General features: G+C 33.0%; 1 protein-coding gene across 1 annotated transcript; it reads right to left on the reverse strand.

Moving 5' to 3' along the window:
- Positions 1-22,512: 22,512 nt before the first annotated feature.
- Positions 22,513-24,709, reverse strand: LOC141602306 (uncharacterized). Its single transcript, XM_074422609.1, has 9 exons — positions 24,563-24,709; positions 24,199-24,475; positions 24,027-24,123; positions 23,830-23,954; positions 23,685-23,766; positions 23,485-23,605; positions 22,876-22,986; positions 22,680-22,762; positions 22,513-22,594 (listed from the first exon to the last, which is right to left on the reverse strand). The coding sequence occupies exons 1-9, from the start codon at positions 24,707-24,709 to the stop codon at positions 22,513-22,515; spliced, it is 1,125 nt and encodes a 374-aa protein (XP_074278710.1).
- Positions 24,710-25,325: the final 616 nt, after the last annotated feature.

Raw genomic sequence — 25,325 nt, forward strand, 5'->3', positions numbered from 1 at the left:
ATAGGAAAATAAAAATTGAGTTTTTTTTTATCTCTGAGGAAATTAAAGATGAAACTTTATCTTTATCATATTTATAATTAGTATTCTACATATTTATAATTAATATTCTTCACTTGAAATATATAAATTTAAGCAAGTTCAAATAAGTTAGCTAAAAGTTATAAATCACAAACTGTACGAAGTAGTATAATCTTTTTTTTTTATTAATATGAAATAAATGTCATAAATTTCATGTATTAATGCGGAGAGAACTATAGAAGATTTGGCAAGTACGTGACCCCTTTTAGGTTTAAATTTTTTCATTTATTTTTATATTTTTGCCTAAAGGTGGTTAAAGCATCGTATTATGCATGACGAATATGCCTCGCCCTTCCCCAATTCGTATCTCTCCCTAATTATAGTGATGATGTGCTCAATTTACACAAGAACAAAAAAAAACAATATATAGCATCAACAATAATTAGTTTGCTCCATATAATTGAATAGTATTGTTTTTTATGCATGTAAATTTGTCAGAAGAAAAGCTTGATATAGACGGTCTTCACTATGTTAGGGAAAAACTACTCTTACCCTTTTTTAATGTTGATCGTTCCTTGAATTGAATCTTAACCTTATACATATTTCTATAATAAGTGTATCTAATTTACCTTCAAGCCTCATTCAAATCTATTTTATTACTCGTGGTACCATTTTTACTTTAAATTGTAAAACAATCGCACAAAGTTTTTCAAAACATTTACTCATTTGTCATAATATGATATTTCGATTCGCAAATTAGCAGCAACTTTCTTATCTTTTAATACTCCTTGAAAAATAGATATCAAACTTTGTACTTATCAATAATTTGTGAATGTCTTATTTAAATTTTGATTAATATACTTTTATATGACAAATGAATGTAAATAATATAATAATAAATTATCAATAGAAGTTAAAGTGTATTGTGAGGGAAATAACTTTAAAATTAGTAGGAGAAATACATATGACATTTGAAAAATAAACTTCATATTATTTATAATTAAATACTTCATATGACATTAGCAATAACAAAAGACGTAGGGGTATATTTCAGCGTTCATTTTACTCTTTACATGAGTAAATTCCATGTAGTATGTATTATGCATGCACATTTGTCACAACCCAGTTCGGCCTAGGGCCTTTTAACCTCAAAATACCTCATTTTTTTAATCGAAAGTTGTTATAAAATTGGATATTATAAATATATCAAATGTTTTTTTCTTTCTAATTTAATAAAAAGTGAACAAATACTAATGAATAATTTTTTTAATATAAATAAATTGTAGATAATTAATTTATTTCCTGTTTCTAATAATAAAATTGTAAAATAATTAGTTAATTCTCATTTCTAATAGGAAAATCATATTCCTAACTATAATAGAAAAATTTTAAATAATTATTATCTCCTAATTCTAATGCTAATAGTATAATTAGGAAAAAAAAGCCTTAATAAATTGTTAATTTATTTCCTATTTCTAATAGGAAAGTTGTAAAATAATTAATTAATTCTCATTTCTAATAGGAAAATTATATTCCTAATTATAATAGAAAAATTGTAAATAATTAATTATCTCCTAATTATAATGCTAATAGTATAATTAGAAAAAAAGCCTCCTTTAGTTATATATATTGATTGATTGATTTTATTTTAAGGAAATTGACCATCTTAATTAATTATTTTATTTTAAGAAAATTGACCATCTTAATTAATTATTTTATTTTAAGAAAATTGATCATCTTAATTAATTATTTTTTTTTAAGGAAATTGACCATGTTTTAGTCTCTTACAAATGTTTAGGAAAATTATCAAGCTTTTATATAATTTAATTTTAACCCAAAATATATAATATTTGCATTGAGATCTCTTAATCGGGTCCATCACACGGTGCTAATGATTAAAAACTATATAGTATAATTAATTTGTATCTTTCTTTAATTACATTGAAGTCCATTGGTTTCTGGAAATTGTAGATAATTAATTTATTTCCTGTTTCTAATAATAAAATTGTAAAATAATTAGTTAATTCTCATTTCTAATAGGAAAATCATATTCCTAACTATAATAGAAAAATTTTAAATAATTATTATCTCCTAATTCTAATGCTAATAGTATAATTAGGAAAAAAAAGCCTTAATAAATTGTTAATTTATTTCCTATTTCTAATAGGAAAGTTGTAAAATAATTAATTAATTCTCATTTCTAATAGGAAAATTATATTCCTAATTATAATAGAAAAATTGTAAATAATTAATTATCTCCTAATTATAATGCTAATAGTATAATTAGAAAAAAAGCCTCCTTTAGTTATATATACTAGTTTGAATGCCCGTGCGTTGCAACGGGGTAATTAACTTATTTATAATGCAAAAAAAAAAGTTATAAGGGTTTAATGTTTACATTCTATGTCTAATGATTTGTTTACATATTATTAAAATATCTCTTTAAAAAAAATCCAAGATTAATATATACGTGGGTTAACTCTTATTTATAATCATATAATCAGCCCACCTTATACTAATCTTTCGATGTGGGATAATTCTACTATTTATATAAGTAATATATTCACCAAACTTGGGCTATTTTTCTGATGTGGGACAATTCTACTATTTATACGTAGTATATCATCAAACCTGCTTTGTTTTTCAATGTGGGACAAAGAACATACACAGAATTACACCATCTTTTTTGCACTTAGTTCGACATTCAACCAGATCCCGAATACCGAATTCGGATAATTGCTACTCATTATATCTAATAGTTATATTTAAATTTAATAATATGATTAAGTACTCTCCATTAATATTTGTCGTTGTTTTTCTTCATTTTTTATCATAGTTGAGATACAGAAATTTCCCGTGGTACCCCTTAATTTTGTCAGAGTTTCCATGTTACCCCTACTTTTAAGAATCTGCCTATGGTATCCTTGAGGTTCCATTTTTTTGCCCATGATACCCCCTAATGTAAAGGCTGTTAAATGGACGCTAAGTTTGATGGCGGGGCAATAAAATAACAATTAAAAAATAATACCCCCTTTATTGTTTTATTAGTACCGATATCTCTCTCTTCTAAATCAAAATTTAATTAACTATATCATTATAATATTAGAAATTTCTCATTGTAACCTTGAAATTTGATAGATTACACATAGTACCCCTAATTTTAAGTTTCTACAAATAGTACCCCTGTGTTCGCCTTTTTCTTTCCCAGAATACCATTTGACAACTTCCGTCATAACGTCATTACTCCTATGACTTTTGACGCCTTTTTCTGTTGTTATCTATTACACAAACACTTCATCATCTAATTCTTAAATCCATATTTTATTTAATAAACTAACATTTAATATATAAATAACAAAACACAAATAGCATGGCATGCTCAATTACTCATAGGAGTAACAACGCTATGAAAAAAGTGAACACAAGGGTATTATATGTACAAACATAAAATTAGGGATATTGTTGGACCATATAACTTATATGTTTATGTTTTGATGATGTCAAGGTGCTTTACATATTATATACTTGTTGCGTGTAATCGTTTGTTAAGTGTTTTAGCATTAACCTATTATGAGCAACAAAGAGGATTGTGACGATTACATGAGAAGTTCAAGTCCTTGTTCAAGATCACACAATTCAAAGATTCATTCAAGTGTTATGTGAAGACGAAGTTCGTCTAGAAGATTAATCAAGCTTGGATGATGATGTAGCCTATACTCGAAGATCTCCTTGAAGATTAGAATAGTATAGGTGATTATCTCGTAATGGTAATCAAAGAATGAGTTTCTTAATTAGTACAGTTATAGCTTTGCAGCTATAACATTACTAGTAAAAGAGCTCAATGTTATAGCTCTTTTACTATAACATTGAAATGCTGAGTTTTTATACACGACTTTTAAATGGTTCGAAAATTGTTTTGCAATTTCTTAAAGTTTATTTTATGTGTTTTAATGAAAGTATTTATTTTATAAAGCCCGGTTTAGTAAGGAGTCCGGTTATATTGTTAGCGTTAATTGATGGTTATTGGATCGACTTATGAGTTGGACTTTACTATCAATTAGGGTTTCCATCTAGCCTCTCCTAAAACCTAAATTCTAATTATATACTAAGATTAGGGTTTGCATGGTTCACGAGCCTATGAGCCGTGTTGTGCCGTGTTGCCTATGAGATATTAGGTAAAGATTTTATTCTATAATAATATCTTTACATATCTTATATCTTAGTTAATATATTTGTTTATGGTAAAAGATATTCTTGTTTTAGAAAATCTTATCATAATCTTAGAATTTATAGTAAAGATAATATTTGGAAAGATTATATTCTATCTTTTAGAATATTCTTTATTATCTTTTATGGCTTTTAGGTAAGAGATAATAAGAAGATATAATTGGTAATTATATCTTATTATTTCGTCTATTAGGGTTTCTATGAAACCGTGTAGCTTTCCTCTTCCTTGCCTATAAATACTTTGTTATTTACAACATCTAAAATAGAGACCTTAAGCATAAAATTGTTTTCATATTTTAAAGAGCAAACCGTGTGTTTTTAACGAAAACCGATTTGCATATTTTGAAAGGTCGTGTATTACAAAACTCGCATACTTGTTCTTTATTTATCGTTATAAGATAATAGTGCTTAGTTGATTTCTTAACTTGTTCATTAACGTGAACCATTGTTAGAATCATTAGTGCTTTCTTATTAGCGTAAGTTAGTCACTCGGGTATTTAACGGTACTCATTGAGTTACAGCTAGAGTTAGTTGTACGAGTTGGGTTAGTAAATTTGTAATCCGTAGAAAGGTACTAAATTTATTAATCGAGAATAGTGGACGTAGGTTTCGACTTGTGAAACTGAACCACTTCAAAAATCCGCGTGTCTCTTCTTGTTTCGTTCTTTCGTTTACTTTGCTTCCAATCATTAGTTGATTAGTTAAAGTTTAATCAATAAACTTTAAATAATCAATTACATTAGCTTAATCGAAAAAGCTTTCAAAAAGTTTTAAATCCTCAATTCACCCCCCCCCCCCTCCTCTTGAGTATTTTGGATCAATAGACTCTTCAATTGGTATCAGAGCCTCGTGCTCTTGATTGCCTAACCGCAAAGAGGCTGATCTATCTTGTTTTTCATTTATCTTATCGTTTTATATTCCATTTGCCTATCACGTGATAAATGGATTCCAAATATCTCAAGTGTCCCGTCTTTGATGGGAAGAATTATGGATTATGGAAAAACATGATGACTCACTATGTGAAAGGACACGATTGGGAGTGCTGGAGGATCATTCAAAACGGACCACACAAAATTCTTGTGGCATCCGAGGAAGGCACTACCTATGAAAAGAAAGAAGAGGACTATGTCGAGGCCGACTACAAGAAGGCCGAAAAGAACTCCAAAGCAATAAGTCTTCTGCAAAACGGAATGACGTCTACTGAGTTTTATCGGTTTTCCTCATGCTCTACGGCCAAGGAGATATGGGATGGACTCGAATTAGCTTATGAAGGTACTTCCATTGTTAGGAAGCACCGAATTGATTTGCTTATGCAAAAATATGAGCTATTCATCATGGAGCCTAATGAGTCTCTAGATAGTATGTCCGCAAGGTTCTCAAGTATAATAAATGAATTAAAAAACTTAGGTAGGAAATTTTGTACCGAGGACATTGCTAGAAAGATTCTTAGGAGCCTTACTAAGAAGTGGCGTGCTAAGGTCACTGCAATGGAGGAATCACGAGATCTTGAAACCCTATCCTATCAAGAACTCATTGGTGCTCTCATGGCCCATGAAATTACTCTTAACAAAGACGACGCTGAACCAAGTCGCAATAAGAGTATGGCTTTAAAGAGCGAAGAAGTGGACTCTGACCTAGAGGATGAAACTGTCTTGTTTGCACGACGTTTTAAAAATAAGATTTTTCGAAATAAACAAACAAAATCATCCTACAACAACAATAACAACAAGTCATTCAACAAAAAAGGTAATGATTCAAAGTCGTCCTTCGCAAATAGAGGCTGCTTCAAGTGTGGAGAATCTGGTCACATGATCAAAGATTGTCCAACATAGGAGAAGATAAAGGACAAGACAAAACGTGAGAAGACAAAGAGAGAATTCAAGCAAGTTATGATGGCTTCGTGTTGGGGAGACCTTGACTCAGAAGATGACGAGGAATCAAGATGACGAAGTGGCAAACCTTTGTCTCAAAGGTGTTAGTCTTGACCTAATCTCCGACAAAGTGACGATGAAAGCACAAATTCTCACTCAAACTATTGCTTTCTTGGAGAATCAGACGAAGACGACGATGAAGAGGTAAGTTATCTTGAGCTTAAGAAACGTGTTAGGAAATTGTCTAAAAGTGCTTTAATTGAATTCTTTGAACAATCTCTTGATAAGTGTCACGAACAGGATTTGGAATTAAAAGATCTAAAGGAACAGATTCTCGAAATTGCGGAAGAGAATCACACTCTCAAGACTAAAGCTAAGAAGTTGAAATCTAAGGTTACAAATTTGAGAAAGCTACAACATTAGATTCTACTAAGGCTGAAAAGAAGGAATTAGAGTCCAAGGTTATAGCTAATGAAGCTATAACTTCTGACCTAAAGCTTAACATCAAGCATCTTCAAGCCAAAGTTATAGCTAATGAAGCTATAACTTTAGAACTTAGAAAAGTCAAAGAACTTTTGGAAACTAAGGTCACATCTAATGAAGAAGTGATCCTAGACCAAAAGAAAGAGATAGAATCTCTTTCGAAGCAATTGAAAGAATCTAAGACCGATATGATCAACGTTAAGAAACAACACACTGATGTCGTGTTCATTCTTAATAAACGATTCCAAGACTTTCGTGATAACTTCAAAAAAACAATGATGTAGATCACACGAAATGTCAAGAGGAAATTAAGACCCTAAAAGACCTACTTCTACACGCTAGAAAAGTCCTTGACAAGTGGGAAGGTAGCACAAAAGTTCTAAACTTCCTAACCGAACAATCTGACAATAATATGAAGATGGGGTTAGGACATGAGTGCTACAGCCGTAGAGATCACTCTAAATGCAAATCAACACCTTCGGATTTTGATTTTAGAAAAAGGAAGTATTCTGATCTTCCTGAGTATTTGATTTGCAATTACTGTGGTCATACGGGTCATATCCAAATCAATTGTGTCAAAAAGGCTCAAGACTTACGAAAGAATGCCGAACATGCTAAAACTGTTGACACAGTTGTCGAGGATAAGGAAACCCCCACTAACGAACCTAACGAAGAAAGAAATAATAAATTTCGTTGGTTCTATGACATGGCCTTTGACTACTCTAAGAAACCTAGCACCTCACAAAGCCCTTGTAAATCTCAACCTAGTAAACTTATTCACAAGGCAACTAGTCCAGAGAGACCTAAAGAAATTCCGAGACCTAGAGAAAACCCTAACCCTAGAACTCCTCCCAAGCCAAAAGTTAGAAAAACGGTTATTAGACAAGTTTGGGTTCGAAAGGACTTAGTATTTAGAGTAACTAATCATAAGGGACCCAACTTAGCTTGGGTACCTAAAAACTGTATCTAATCCTTTCTGCAGGAAGAAGTGAAAGAAAACAATCAATGGTATCTTGACAGTGGATGTTCATGACCGGAGATAAGAATCTATTTCTTTCACTCAAGCCTTTCAACGGAGGAAAAGTGACGTTCGGGGACAATAAAAAGGGAAAAGTAATCGGCGTTGGCAAAATCGGAATCTCTAAGTCTCACGCAATAAGTGAAGTTTATCTCGTAGATGGTCTAAAACACAACTTGCTAAGCATATCTCAACTATGCGACAAAGGTAACAAAGTAGTTTTTCATACTGATAGTTGTCGCATTATTATTGAAGGAACTAGCAACGTTATTCTTGAAGGCCACCGAAAAAGGAATGTTTATATGGTAGATTTAAATGTTGTGCCTACTAACTCTTTTTCGTGTATGAAAGTTACACTTGATGATCCTTGTTTATGGCATAAACGATTCAGTCACATTAGCTCGCTAACCTTGAATAAACTCAAGAAGTGGGACTTGGTTGAAGGGTTGCCTAAGATCAAGTTCGACCAAGAAAAGATGTGTGACACATGTGCTAGGTGTAAACAAGTAAGATCATCGTTCAAACCTAAAAGAGTAGTGAGCACAAATGAAGCCTTGGAACTAGTACACATGGATTTATGTGGACCTATGAAGGTAAGGAGTAGAGGAGGATCAAGGTACGTCTTTGTTCTTATAGATGACTACTCAAGGTATGTATGGCCTATCTTTCTTCATTCAAAAGACGAAACTTTTGATGAATTTGATTGTCTTATGAAACGTGTTCAAAATAAATATAAGACTAATCTAGTATCTATTCGTACGGATCATGGCACCGAATTTGATAATCAAACCTTTATAGAATATTGTAGAGTTAATGGTGTAGGGCATAACTTTTATTCACCAAGAACTCCGCAACAAAACGGTGTCGTTGAACGTGTGAATAGAACTTTAGAAGATATGGCACGTACAATGCTTCTGTGTAGTGGTTTACCTCGTAACTTTTGGGCTGAAGCCATAAGTACTTCTTGCTACATCCATAATCGTGCTATGATCCGACCTATCCTTAAGAAAACCCCCTATGAACTCCTTAGAGGTCGAAAACCTAATATCTCCCATCTCCGTTGTTTTGGGAGTAAATGTTTTGTACATAATAACGGTAAAAACCGCTTAAGTAAATTCGACCCTAGAAGTGATGAGGCGATCTTTATAGGATACTCAGATCATAGCAAGGCTTACAAAGTCTTCAATAAGAGAACTCTCTGTATTGAAGAAAGTGTCCATGTTATCTTTGATGAAGATAACATGTTCGATAAGCCCTTACAGGATGAGGAAGAAGACTTGGATGAACCCGACTTCCGTCTTTCAAGAGACGATCCCCCGGATTTGGAATTAGAGGATAATGAAATTGAGGGAATAAACGATGAAATTGATCGTTCCTCAAAAGATAAAAAGGAGAAAGGCAAAGTTATAGTTGATGATACTATAATGTTGACTCAAGACAAGAACTCCCAAACCAATGTTATAGATGATGTTACTGTAACATTGAATCCAAATCAAGGTATAGAGTCCGAAGTTATAATCGGCTCAAATACAACACCTGGATTGGATTCAGGGGGAACCTCCTCTAATTCCAAGCCAAACGAAGTCGAGCAAAGCTCAAATAATGAGGAAGAACCAAGCACTTCGACGAAGTGTAAATACAAGAACTCACACCCCATGGACAATATTCTTGGGAATATTAAGAAGGGTGTTCAAACAAGACGTTCCTTAAACAACTTCTGTTCCTTCTACTCTTTCCTATCCATGATCGAACCAAAGAACATCAATGAAGCTCTAGCTGAATCAGATTGGATTATAGTTATGCAAGAAGAGCTTCAACAGTTCGAAAGAAACAAGGTTTGGCATTTAGTTCCTAGACCAAAAGATCGGACAGTCATTGGAACTCGATGGGTCTTCAGGAACAAATTAGATGATGTCGGAGTCATTATCAGAAACAAAGCAAGATTGGTGGTCCAAGGATATAATCAACAAGAAGGAATAGATTATGACGAGACCTTCGCACCTGTTGCACGTCTTGAAGTTATTAGACTTCTGATTGCATTCGCCGCACACAAAGGAATGAAGCTCTTCCAGATGGATGTCAAGACGGCTTTCTTGAACGGTTATCTACAAGAAGAAGTCTTCGTTGAACAACCCCCTGGTTTTAAGAATGTGAAATTTGAGGATCACGTGTTCAAATTGGATAAAGCCCTATACGGATTGAAGCAAGCACCTAGGGCTTGGTACGATCGATTATCTAAGTTTCTACTTGACAGTGGATTTAGTAGAGGATCCGTCGACAAAACCCTATTTCTAAAAACTGAGGGTTCTGACCATTTGGTTGTTCAAATATACGTCGATGATATCATCTTTGGATCGACCAACCGAAGTCTATGCAAATACTTTTCTGAGTTGATGACTTCCGAGTTCGAGATGAGTATGATGGGAGAATTGAAATTCTTCCTAGGTCTGCAAATACAACAAACAGATGAAGGCATTAAGATCCATCAACAGAAATACATCAAAGAGTTGATTCGGAAATTCGGGATGGAAAATTCACACGCTATGCCTACTCCAATGGTCGAGAACAAGAAATTGACATTGGATGAAAACGGTAAATCAGTTGATGAAACTACTTACCGTGGGATGATTGGGTCATTGTTATATTTGACCGCAAGTAGACCTGATATCATGTTTAGCGTATGCGTTTGTGCGAGATATCAATCGTCTCCCAAAGAATCGCATATGACGGCCGTAAAACGGATCTTACGTTATTTGATTGGAACGGCTAATTTATACCTATGGTATCCTATGGAATGCAATTTTGACCTAGTCGGTTATTCAGATGCCGACTACGCAGGATGTTCTCTAGACAGGAAAAGTACGTCGGGTGTCGCCACCTTTATCGGACCATGTATCATCACGTGGGGTTCGAAGAAACAAAATTCGGTTGCTCTCTCAACTGCTGAAGCCGAGTATATTGCTGCAGGACTGGTATGTACTCAACTTTTATGGCTTAAACAACAATTACGTGATTATGGTGTTGATGTAGGATGTATTCCTATTTTGTGTGATAATACTAGTGCGATTATTATTTCTAAAAATCCCGCACAACATTCACGTACCAAACACATTGAAATTAGACACCATTTTATTAGAAACCATGTTGAGAAGGGGAATATAAAACTTGAATTTTGTAGTACTGAAAAACAATGGGCAGACATTTTGACAAAATCATTAGTTAGAGAACGATTTGAGACTTTACGGTTGGAAATTGGTTTAATCAGTGGTACCTAAGCTTCTATATATGTTTAATCTTTGTATGACTGACTAGTTAAGTTAAGATTGTATGACTGTGTCCGTATATTGCGTTGCATGAATAATTTCGTTTATAGAAATATTATTTTCATAAGATTCTATTTGCTTTTTAGAATTTAATTGATGTACAAACTGATTTTTATTACAATAAATAAATACACCATATCTTTTATCTTTCCAAATAAATTAAAAAAAAAATTCTCACAAACAAGCTCACAATACACGGCTCATATCTTTCCTATATCAAATAAACTTCCTAATTCATGTCATATCATCATAAATTTCCATACTTATCACTTTCCTATTCCTAATTAATAACACTTACCATATTACACCTACACTTGTTAACCCTAATACCTAGACCTATATCTACCCTTGCTTGACCGTCCACCCATACCCACTTGCTCACTTTCTTTCTTCCAAATATTTACCATCATTGCATATCCTCTCCTTTACTCCAACAATCACCATCATCTACTTTTTCAAACAATCTCCATCATCATGAACACATCCCATGCAAAAAACACCCGATCCTCAACCTGTCACCACCAAAACCGCCCCTTTCCTCACCAAACATCACCGTTAGCACCACATACTCCTCATTCCATGAATTGTCCTTCACCACAACCAAACCAAAACTCGCCCCTGTTTCGTAGTCGGGACGAATCGGTCTCCGAAGGAAAAAGACGCCGTCTTTTCAAGGGTAAAAATAAAGTTGTTGTTGATAATGGTGAAGCGATTGTAGAAGAACCCGAGGTGATAGTTCGGAATGGTATTACTCGTACTCTGCTTAAGGATGCTTCGAAAGCCGCGACAAAGGAAGGGTTGAATCGTGTTCGGCTTACTCATGATGAAAGCATCTTGGTTAATCGAGTTTTAAGGTATTCTATTCATGGTGGTCGGTTTTATCCGAAATCTTGGTTGGTTAGTGTACCCGCTCTTACTTTCTTTATTAATTTTCTTGATTTTCAAGGGTGGAGTCACATAAGTCAGTTTTCGGGTCCTATATACCCGGTTGAGGTGGTACAGTTCTTTGCTAGTGTGTCATTTAATAAAGGAGTGTTGCATGCGGTTGTTAATGGTGTCGATGTTACCGTCTCTGTTTCGGATTTTTGCTCTGCTTTTTCGGTTCCTAATAAAGGGATTGAATTAAATCCGAGTCTTGAATGGTCTAATGTTGGAAGTGAAAAGGAGTTGTTAGTGAAGCAGTATTTTGAGGAGATGACGGAGGGTGTCAATATCGTGGTTCGACCTCTCTCGGCTAAGATCAAGTTCCTCTTAAATTTTTTGTGGAACACAATAGTGCCGAGGAGGGGAGGCCGTGATAAGGTGTCGAGTTATGAGGCAATTATGGTTTATTCTTGGTTGGAGGGACAGAAGGTAAATTTGGGTAGTGTTGTTTTGCACCGTATTCTTCAAACTGGTCTTACGGTGACCAAGGACAAGTTGAGCACCACAATCGATTTGCCGTATGGTATGTGGATATCTCGTCTGTTGGAAATTAAGAGAGTGATAGGGCCTGACAGTTACGGTGTTAGTGCTCGGGATAGTATGTGTGATAAGTTGATCAAGCTAATGGGTCTTGTCGTTGATGGACCCGAGTTGCTTCTTGCAAAGGATGTTGAGAAAGCCCCGGTGGATTCGGGTTTAGGAGCTATTGAGTCGAAATTGGAGGGATTTATGAATGGTTTAATGGAGAAATTCGAGGAGCATTCGACTAGTTTAGCTACGGCATTGTCACGGGTTGGACCATCTCGGTCTTTAGACTCGGGTTTGGATGCTAGTCGGGTGTACTCGTGGATGGAGGATGTGGACAAGAGATTAGCGGGTTTTGAGAGAGAGCTGAAGGCTATTCGTGGGGAAGTGTTCCCACACGGTGATCGTCTCACTTTCCTTACGAGTCAGGGTGGTGCTTTGGTGATGCACGGGAAGGCGATGGCGGGAGATCAAGCTCTTACGTTGGAAGCTACAAAGGCTCTTTCCTTGAAGGTCCTTAATTTTGAAAGGAGCATTGGAACTCTTTCACAGTTGGTTAGGAGCTCTTTCGACCGTCTGGATGCTTTGGAGCACCGTACTAGACCCGACTACGTGAACCCGTATAAGACCCGCAACATTTGACTTCCTCTCGTCCTACCCTCATTAGCCCTTATCTTAATTAGCTTTTCTTTTATTTCATCTAATGGTGTGTTAATCAAACTTTAATTCGGCCCATTTTGGCATTACACTTGTGGTTATGGCCCAAGTGTTCTATTAGACATGTGATCATTCGGCCCACTTTGGCTTTAGACATGTTTAATTCTTAGTTTGTATGTGGATTATCTTTTGGATGCTTCTAGTCTTGCATGTTATTTTATTTCCTATGGCGTTTTTATCTCTTGTTTCGTCTTCTATTATTCTAGTCATTTTTGATTTGTTCTTAACTTTTCGATGATGTCAAGAGGGGGAAAGAACGTCTATAGTAAGCATCTACCTAAGCTTGCTCCTTGTCAAGACCAATTGTCTCTTAAAGTTCTTAAGTTTCGATTTTTGAGTAATTGTCTTGATCTTGCGTTAATCTTTATTATCAAGATAACGGTATTATATTGAGGGGGAACTTTTTCATTAGTCACAATTTTAGGAGACTTGCCATCATCAAAAAGAGGGAATTTGTTGGACCATATAACTTATATGTTTATGTTTTGATGATGTCAAGGTGCTTTACATATTATATACTTGTTGCGTGTAATCGTTTGTTAAGTGTTTTAGCATTAACCTATTATGAGCAACAAAGAGGATTGTGACGATTACATGAGAAGTTCAAGTCCTTGTTCAAGATCACACAATTCAAAGATTCATTCAAGTGTTATGTGAAGACGAAGTTCGTCTAGAAGATTAATCAAGCTTGGATGATGATGTAGCCTATACTCGAAGATCTCCTTGAAGATTAGAATAGTATAGGTGATTATCTCGTAATGGTAATCAAAGAATGAGTTTCTTAATTAGTACAGTTATAGCTTTGCAGCTATAACATTACTAGTAAAAGAGCTCAATGTTATAGCTCTTTTACTATAACATTGAAATGCTGAGTTTTTATACACGACTTTTAAATGGTTCGAAAATTGTTTTGCAATTTCTTAAAGTTTATTTTATGTGTTTTAATGAAAGTATTTATTTTATAAAGCCCGGTTTAGTAAGGAGTCCGGTTATATTGTTAGCGTTAATTGATGGTTATTGGATCGACTTATGAGTTGGACTTTACTATCAATTAGGGTTTCCATCTAGCCTCTCCTAAAACCTAAATTCTAATTATATACTAAGATTAGGGTTTGCATGGTTCACGAGCCTATGAGCCGTGTTGTGCCGTGTTGCCTATGAGATATTAGGTAAAGATTTTATTCTATAATAATATCTTTACATATCTTATATCTTAGTTAATATATTTGTTTATGGTAAAAGATATTCTTGTTTTAGGAAATCTTATCATAATCTTAGAATTTATAGTAAAGATAATATTTGGAAAGATTATATTCTATCTTTTAGAATATTCTTTATTATCTTTTATGGCTTTTAGGTAAGAGATAATAAGAAGATATAATTGGTAATTATATCTTATTATTTCGGCTATTAGGGTTTCTATGAAACCGTGTAGCTTTCCTCTTCCTTGCCTATAAATACTTTGTTATTTACAACATCTAAAATAGAGACCTTAAGCATAAAATTGTTTTCATATTTTAAAGAGCAAACCGTGTGTTTTTAACGAAAACCGATTTGCATATTTTGAAAGGTCGTGTATTACAAAACTCGCATACTTGTTCTTTATTTATCGTTATAAGATAATAGTGCTTAGTTGATTTCTTAACTTGTTCATTAACGTGAACCATTGTTAGAATCATTAGTGCTTTCTTATTAGCGTAAGTTAGTCACTCGAGTATTTAACGGTACTCATTGAGTTACAGCTAGAGTTAGTTGTACGAGTTGGGTTAGTAAATTTGTAATCCGTAGAAAGGTACTAAATTTATTAATCGAGAATAGTGGACGTAGGTTTCGACTTGTGAAACTGAACCACTTCAAAAATCCGCGTGTCTCTTCTTGTTTCGTTCTTTCGTTTACTTTGCTTCCAATCATTAGTTGATTAGTTAAAGTTTAATCAATAAACTTTAAATAATCAATTACATTAGCTTAATCGAAAAAGCTTTCAAAAAGTTTTAAATCCTCAATTCCCCCCCCCCCCTCTTGAGTATTTTGGATCAATAGACTCTTCAGATATTATGTGTAATCTAACAAAATTCGAGGGTACCATAAAAAATGTTCGTTATAATATTGACCATTTTATCGATCTTTCTCACACCTAAAAAAATGTTACAACTTTAAAAATTTAACATTTAATTCAAGATTATGTTTAAAATCTCTTATATAATAAGTATACTTTGAGAGATTCAATATATTTGGGGTGATACCTAAGTTTCAAGGATAAATCCTATTTATAAACATGGGATCACCCCACCTTATGATAATCTTATGATCTAATTATATTATTTAAACGTAGTATATTTACCACACCTACATTATTTTTCAATGTGGGACATATAAAATCTATAGGTAGAAAATATAATGATATAAACTTTTAAGAGCTCTCCAAGACAATACTTAAGAGACTCAAAAGATTTTGGGTTGATGCCTAAGTTCCAAGTATGCCTCCTATTTATAATTATAGAATAACTCACCTTATACTAATCTTTCGATGTGGGACAATTCTACTATTTATATGTACTATATTCATCACACCTACTTATTTTCCAATGTGGGACAAAACATACTAAAAAGTACACAATTTTACATATTAAGAACTACACCATCTTTAATATGTCCAAATAATATGAAATTTATACTCTAATGATAGCATTTTTTACCACAAAGCTAATTATATTATTTTCATAATTTTTTTAACGATATTTTTTTGACAAATGAAATGTAAAAGTTTGATATAAAAATTGGAAATATCACTTGAATATTATTTAGGAAATATACATATTATAATAATTAAAATATTCTCTACTTTATTTTTACATCAAAAATTATACTTTCCTAAATTTATTTTTGATGATGTGGACGCTCTCAAATCGCTCGAAAAAACTCTCTTTTATATATATATATATATATATAGATTGATTGATTGATTTTATTTTAAGGAAATTGACCATCTTAATTAATTATTTTATTTTAAGAAAATTGACCATCTTAATTAATTATTTTATTTTAAGAAAATTGACCATATTAATTAATTATTTTGTTTTAAGGAAATTGACCATGTTTTAGTCTCTTACAAATGTTTAGGAAAATTATCAAGCTTTTATATAATTTAATTTTAACCCAAAATATATAATACTAGTTTGAATGCCCGTGCGTTGCAACGGGGTAATAAACTTATTTATAATGCAAAAAAAAAAAAACGTTATAAGGTTTAATGTTTACATTCTATGTCTAATGATTGGTTTACATATTATTAAAATATCTCTTTAAAAAAAAAATAAAAGATTAATATATACGTGGGTTAACTCTTATTTATAATCATATAATCACCCTACCTTATACTAATGTTTCGATGTGGGACAATTCTATTATTTATATGTAATATATTCACCAAACTTGGATTATTTTTCTGATGTGGGACAATTCTACTATTTATACATAATACATATTCATCAAACCTGCATTATTTTTCAATGTAGGACAAATAACATACTCAGAATTACACTATCTTTTTTCCACTTAGTTCGACATCCAACCAGATCCCGAATACCGAATACGGACAATTGCTACTCATTATATCTAATAGTTATATTTAAATTTAATAATATCATCAAGTACTCTCCATTAATATTTGTACGTTGTTTTTCTTCAAAAAAAAAAAATTCATGATTGAGATACGGAAATTTTCCGTAGTACCCCTTAATTTTGTCAGATTTTCCATGTTACCCCTACTTTTAAGAATCTGTCTACGGTACCCTTGAGGTTCCATTTTTTTGCCCTTGGTACCCCCTAATGTAAAAGTTATTAAATGGACGTTAAGTTTGATGGTGTGACAATAAAATAACAATTAAAAATAATTCCCCCTTTATTGTTTTATTGGTACGAATATCTCTCTCTTTTAAATGAAAATATAATTAACTATATCATTATAATATTAGAAATTTCTCATGGTAACTTTGAACTTTGATAGATTACACATGGTACCCTTAATTTTAAGTTTCTACAAATGGTACCCTTGTGTTCACCTTTTTCTTTCTCAGGATACCATTTGACAGCTTCCGTCATAAGCCCATTACTCTTATGACTTGGGGACGCCTTTTTCTTTGGTTATCCATAACACAAACACTTCATTATCTAATTCCTAAATCCATATTTTATTTAATAAACTAACATTTAATACCTAAATAACAAAACACAAATAGCATAACATGCTCAATTACTCATCTAGTTACTCATAGGAGTAATAGCATTATGAAAAAAAAAAAGTAAACACAAGGGTATTATATGTAGAAACTTAAAATTAGAGGTATTATGTGTAATCTACCAAAATTCGAGGGTATCATGAAAATTTTCCGTTATAATACTGACCATTTTATCGCTCTTTCTCCCACCTAAAAAAATGTTACAACTTTAAAAATTTAACATTTAATTCAAGATTATGTTTAAAGTCTCTTATATAATAAGTATACTTTGAGAGATTAATATATTTGGGGTGATACCTAAGTTCTAAAGATAAATCCTATTTATAATCATGGGATCACCTCAACTTATGATAATCTTCTGATGTGGGACAATTCACCTATATATACGTAGTATATATTTATCACACCTACATTCTTTTTCAATGTGAGACGAATAACATATTTAAAAGTATACCATATTTTTTGAACCTAATTCGACATCCAACCCGATTTAATAATAAGTAAATACTATAATATCTATTAATATTCATACATTTGTTTTCTATTTTTTTTATCATAATAAAAATATGTGCAAATGATATGAACCTATACTCTAATGATAAGAATTTTGTTAACACAATTCTAATTATATTATTTAAACGTAGTTTATTTACCACACCTACATTATTTTTTAAATGTGTGACATATAAAATCAATAGGTAAACAATATAATGATATAAACTTTTAAGAGCACTCCAAGACAGTACTTAAGATACTCAAATGATTTTGGGTTGATGCCTAAGTTTCAAGGACGCCTTTTATTTATAATCATGGAATCACCCACCTTATGTTATATTTCGATGTGGAAAAATTCTATTTTTTATATGTAGTATATTTGTCACACCTATATTATTTTTCAATGTGGGACATATAACATACTATGAAATACACCATCTTTAATATGTACAAATTATATGAAATCTATACATACTCTAATGATGGCATTTCTTACCATGAATCTAATAATATTATTTTCATAATTTTTTTACCGACATTATTTCTTTTGTTTTGTACTCTGTCAGGAGACTACCATTAGTAAAACCTTTAGTTTTGTATTTTTTTATTTTCTTGCTCATGTTCTTAACTCTTTCCCGGGTAGTTCCCAACAATTTCCACTTTATTTTTTATATCATATCGTAGATAATGATTGCAAATCTTAAGAGCTCTTTAAAACAATATTTATGAGACTCAAATTTTTTTGGGTGGATCATAAGTTCCAAATATGTCTCCTATTTATAATCATAGGATCACATCACCTTGAACTAATCTTTCGATGTGGAACAATTCTACTATTTATATGTAGCATATTCACCGCACCTACGTTATTTTCCAATATGGGACAAAACATACTAAAAAGTACACAATTTTACGTATTAAGAAGTACACCATCTTTAATATGTGCAAAGAATATGAAATCTATACTCTAATGATAGCATTTTTTACCACAAAGCTAATTATATTATTTTCACAATATTTTTAACGATATTTTTTTGCCAAATGAAATGTAAAAGGTTGATATTAAAATTGGAAATATCACTTGAATATAATTTAGGAAATATACATATTATAATAATTAAAAGATTCTCCACTTTATTTTTTACATTATAAATTATACTTTCCTAAATTAATTTTTGATGATGTGGACGCTCTCAGATCGCTCGAAAAAACTCTCTTTTATATATATACTAGATTTAATGCCCGTGCGATGCACGGGCCTATTTGTAGTGATCTATCGTGTATGGTATAATATTGTAATTAAGAGTTGGTAACGTGTTACATCTAGTAATTCTTTAAACCATCTTTAATGTGAATTGTAGTAAAATCTTATCGTAGGACTTGAATATTATGAAAAATATTTTTTGTATATTAAGCACTTCATATATTCCAATCGGGTTGTCTAAATAGCTTGAAAATTCAACTCCTAAAAAAGAAATAAAAAATTAATTTCTTAAGAAACACGTTTATTGTTAACATGCCTTGTAATATATGATAAGGTGAAATATATGCTAAACTATTACTCTGCACAAAATTTTCATATAAAAACGTTACACATATTATAAAAACATTACACATATAAAAACGTTACACATACTCTGCACAAATTTGTCATTGTAATTTATTTATTTATTTTGATAAAGAAAGAAAAGTACTCTATCATTGAATTGTAATGAATTTTACTATCCTTTTAGAGTTTGTGTTAGTATGAAACTGTTTGTAAGAGTGAGGCATGGAGAGAGATGGGAGTTAGTAAGAGTCGTTTGCTTCTTTCGAAAATCAACTCCCATCAACAACAACATCCACACTGACTTGCTTCTTTCTCTGTCTCTGATGCTAATTCTATTTCCAATTATGGAAACAAACAACAACAATATTTTGTTGGGAAAAAATAAAGTAAATATAAACTATTAACTGGGACGAAGGGAGTACTTATTTATCACGTTTTCTTATAAAAAAACGTCTCAGATAAGAAGTTAGTCAAATAAAGTTCATTTGTCAAAACGAAGAAAATGTAACACAACAATTCCACGATTGTTACATGTTGAATACTGGAAAGTTGCCTTTAGCAAAAATAAAATTACCCCATAAAAACATTTATTCAATACGGAGTGCAAAATAAAATAAAAAAACATCTGGATCTTAGTGTCAAAAAGAACTATTTCCTTTGTTATTGATGGTTGCAACTTTGATTGCTAAGGCACTAAGCAAAGAATAATTGTCTATCGCAAACACCTGTAAACAAAACCTGGTCAATTAGATATTTTAAATATATTACAAAGCTTACAATAAACAAAAGTACAATATAAGATGCGAGACACCAAGAAAGGAGATACGACAATGAGGTAAAAGGAATGAGAAAAGTATGTAATTGTGCTAAAAAAAAAAAAGCAAAACAAAGAACAATTAATATCAAGTGTATGAGCTAATAAAAAAAATTTACGTGAAAACAATGAAGAATAGTTGAATGGTGAACCAAGTGCATTAAAGTATACATATAGCATTGGAGTCATAGGTACATACAATAAGATCGTCTAGAAGATCGTTATATTAGTTTTTTTCAAAAAAAAAAAAAAAAGAAGATCGTTATATTAGTTATATTAGACGTCTTTAAAGTAACCGATGGTCATTATCGTATAATCCTTTTTCCCCTGGCTTCATGTATGAGATTCTCCGACCCAAATATCGTTTAAGATGGTGGAAAAATTAGTCTTGTAAATAAACTTTAGTAAATTACGAATACGAAAAACATGCGTACCTCTTGTAATGCCAAAATTTCTAAAGTATTGACTATACTGCACAGCACAAAAAGAAAAAAAAAACAAATCAGAATCATAGGGTAGCAAGTAAGATCGTAAGATCAATCTTAATTTGCGTTCTCAAGAAAAAAAATGGATCTTAAGTAACTCATATTCATGGGTAATAATGAACACCAATTATAGCCGTTAGAGATTAACCTAGCCTATCTGACTCTCTTTATGCAAAATAGTAGTCTGTTCAGCCGTCTTCTGCTTCGACCAAGCAAGAGGATTCCTTAGATGATGGAAGAATGGTCTAGGAAATTATCCTGCACACTCAAACAATCGAGGCTATCAAGAGTTTGACCCCACGTTGACTCGAACCAGCTCGGATTTAAACTCCAAAAAGGGATTGACTCAACCTCTGCATCGGTTAATAATCCTAGATCCGACTACACATCAAAAGAGTAATGTCATTTGAATTAATTGGCGTATATATACAATCTCATGTACCGAGTAATAACTGGTCACTGATGTATGATGCCAATAAATAACAAAATAAATATGTAAACCTTAAAGTTTAGAAATACCTCTTGAGTCATAGACTAATAGTTGATACATAATTCCAAAGCTATCATCACCGTATAAAACTATCATTGAACCTGCAAATAATATACGGTGATTAAATTCAAGTAACGATGAATCAAATGAAAAACACATTCAAACACATCAAAGTATAACACACACAAATTCATAATAACTATCACTACAAATAAAGTAATACGGGTAGTACATTCATCTATGTTTTAAGAAAAAGCGATAGAAAAATAGTAAAAATACGCAGGACAAAGTAACGATATTGTGGCATATTGGCTGACAATTTGGAAAGGGGGCATATAAATACACAAACTAGTTTCGGGACCCGTGGAAATCACGGGTTTTTTTGTTAATAGTGTCTCGTTTTGTTTCGCGTTCATTTCAGATTTGTTTTGAGTTGTTTGTGTTGTGGTATTTATGTATTCGGGTTCATATCGGTGCGGTGTACACGGTTTCATGACGGTATTACTTTATTAATTTTTTGAAAAAGGAGAAATTAGGAGTAAATATTAGCAAATCAAATAGTTGGTTCACACGATACACCCCCACACCGCCTTATCATCTTTTTTCATTGTAGATCCCCAATTTCTCGTTCATTTTGAAATCATCAGATCTTCATTTTAGAATCCCAGTACGTGTGATTTTCGCCAAACAAAATTATCAACCGCCTATTCGTTATAGTTGGTGGCGAATATCATTGAGTTTTTGTAGAAATTGGGGAAATTAGGTCTAGGTCAACATGTTTTTTGATTCGAATTTGGGGGGTGCAGGTTTGGCAGAACTCGATGAATCATCAGCAATTGAATCCTTTGGGAATCGTAGTTCCGACAGTGGAGAGATACGCGGCCGAGGTTGCAAAACGACTCCTGTTAGCGACGGGGGCGATGATGGAAAGCATGTATGTTTTTAGTAAGGCGACATACAAAAGAGATCAGCATAAGGTCTACATCTCAATTTTTTCGGATTTGAGTTGCTGTAGTCCAATTCTTTGAAGAATCAGTTCGGAATGAAAGTTCAGTGACACGTAGTTTCGGCTGTGGTGCAGGACATGTCGGAGAATGCAAAAGAGGCCCGGTTAGTGGACCAGTCTATGATGAACAGCATGCATGATGTTACTAAGGCAAGAAACAAATTAAATTAGGTATTAAACTTATTGATGTTTTTGGTGATCTAGGTTTGTAAGACACGATCTTGTTGTTATGTTTGTTCCATTTGCGTTTATCCTTGTTTTCTTAGTTGCGGCAAATCTCGTTTCTTGTTTATCTGTTTGACGCTTTGGATCCTTTGTTTTTGGCCGTGTTAGTCTTCCTGAGTTCGTTGGCGCTTGTTTGTCTCCAAGCTGTTTTCCATTGGGCGCTTTGTTGTGTTGTCCTCATTATGCCTGTCATGCAACTATGGTGTTATTATGATTCATTTGTATGGGTGTTAGACATGTGTAGAGATTTTGCTGTGTGGTTTGTACTTACCCTTCACTTGTTTTCTGCTTTGCTTTTTCTGGTGTTTTGGGCTCCATTACAGTGTCAATCTCCTGAGCCCCTTTTTTTGGGTCCTGTAATGTGTAAGTTGTTTGTTAGTTGGTGGTGGGGAATTTTCAGTGGTGGTGTGTTTTTGTGTGTTTTTTCATACCGTTTTTATTTGTTCGCCCAAGTATGTCTTTACTACCTTCAGTTCTCTTGTGTCTCCATAGTTTGTTGTTCCGATCATGACCTTAAATGTGAATTGTCTTCCAACGCAGTCTTGTAGTATCTCGTATACCTTTTGTTTCCCTTTCTCCTGCATTGTCATTGTTATTTTTTGTTACCTTCCTTGAAGTAGTTACCAAGTTTGTTTGTGTTGTTTACCTTTTCGTAGATTTCTAGGACTTTTGCAATTGGCTTTCCGATGACCTTTTTCTGCTTCTTTATCGAAGATAACAATGCTTGCTTCGGAGTTGCCGTCGTTTAGTGTTGCAAGTATTCTGTACCTGTGGCATTTATTTTTGGTTAGTTTGTTTTTTTCCTGTTGTCTTTTGGTGTTGGTAGTGTTTTACCTTTGGGTTGGGTATGGTATTTCCTCACAGCATTTTGGGCAGACGTTGTCCGCGTCTAGTCCTTTCCTGCATGTTGGGCAAGATATGTATCTCCATTCCACGTCTGTGCGTACGCTTGATATCACTCCTTGACACGTAAATGTTTGTTTCTGTTTTTGTTTTTATTTTTTGGCATTGGACGTTTATAGAGCGTTAGTTTTCAGTGTTGTTCATGTTTTGGTTATTTTCTTGAAGTTGCTTACCGGGTCTGTGAGTTCCATCTCTGTTAGCTCCATTAGTGTTTTCGTACTCGCCATCATAACTTCGTCTGTCAGTTCTTGTTTGTTGTTTTCTATTTGTTGTACTTTTCTTGGTTTTGCTATCCTGTTGCATTTTTTTTAAACACTTTGGTTAACATGGTTTACCTTTTCTTTGTCTATTTTTTTTCCCCGTTTGCTCTTACCTTTCCAGTAGGTTCTTTGCTTCCGGTATCTGGATGTTGATGTAGACCTTTGTGCCGTATGTGCTGCTTAGTTGGTATTCATCTGCGTTGTTTTCGTGTTAGTTCTATATTTGTACGCGTGTTGGGTATATTTAGTGTTCATTACCTTTGTATCGCGCTACCCTCGTTGATGTTATGACAATGATTTTGTTGACTCCTGGTCCTCGAGTATCGGCCTCGCTGACAAAGTTTGCTGCTTCTCCCCATAATGTGGCCTTGACTTCATTTTGTCTATGATACATATTTGTTAGTTCCTTATGTTGTTAATCATCCAGAGTGTATAAGTTTTTTTTTGGGTATTACCTTTCGTCTTCTATGTAGATGTTTCGTATCTCTGTTATGCCTTTTTCTGTCCGTACTTCTGTCTTGTTCTCCACCCCGGTGAGCACCCCTATGACATCTGTATTTTTTTCATGTTAGATGTAATTGTGTTGTTATTATTCCCTTACCTTTGTTTCACCTTGCGGTAACGTACCTATCAAGTAGTCAGTCTTGTTGTTCCTTTCATGAATCAAATCCAGTTGGTGAAACTCGAATTTGTGTTTCTCTATTTTGTTTGATTCTTCGGGTTGCTCAATGATTGATGTAAAAGGTGTGAATTTGATTAGATTTTCATTGGTGTGCACTGGTCTATACCCCCTGTTGTTCTTTGCAACCTCAAAGTGTGCTACTTCATATATTCTTCCTTCTTGTATGTCATCTTTGAAGCTGCGTATCCACTTTTGTGGGATTGTAGCGTGTATATGTTCTCCCTGTTGACGTATATTGAACAATATCATGTTAGCTATTTTCTTTCCTTTTCATTACTTTAGTTGTATTTGTGAGTTTGTTAGTAATACCTTTGTGTCAAGCAGGACCATGTCGAGGGATAGTGGCTTGGCGTTTTGGTTTGCTCCGACCTCCCATATACGTGTTGCTCGGGCTGTGATTTGATATCTGGATTTGGACGGGACCATGGCTGCGATGGTGACATTCTGAGGTGCCATTTTTTGGTTGTTTATCTTTTACTGTTTGTGTTTTTTTTTTTATTGTATTCTTTGGGCAAATGTGTGAATTGCATTTGGTATGCATATTTATAAATTATATGTAGTGGCTGTTGGCTTTCCATTTCTCTGAATTTTACAGTTTTTTTTTATTACTGGATTCATTTACTACTGTTGTTTTTAGCTTTAATATTCTCATTATGATTGATTCTTTGTGTTTTCATCTTTATGTGGTTCATACAATTAATCCTAGTTATTGTTGTCTGGCTTACTACATTCTTTGTAGTTTTTGCAAGTGTATTTTTGAGTCCTTCAATTTGTTTTTATTTTTTGACGTAATAATTATATACGTTTATTGTTCTTTTGTTTATTTTGAATTCACTTTCATTCTCCTTTTCGTTTGTCATAGTTTATTTGTCCCAGCTGTATGAAATTTAGGTTGTACTTAAACCTTCACAAATTAGATGATTTGTTTGTTGAAGTTTAGCGGCAGTTAATCCTTTGCTCTATATATTTATTTCATCATGAATAGTTATACTTATTCTCTGTTTACTTGTTTCATTTTCGTTTTGTGGTTTTGTTTACCGTGTATCTCTCATTATGACAATTTATTTAACTT

Source organism: Silene latifolia, chromosome 9 (genome assembly GCF_048544455.1).
Source record: "Silene latifolia isolate original U9 population chromosome 9, ASM4854445v1, whole genome shotgun sequence".
Classification (NCBI taxonomy): Eukaryota; Viridiplantae; Streptophyta; class Magnoliopsida; order Caryophyllales; family Caryophyllaceae; genus Silene; species Silene latifolia.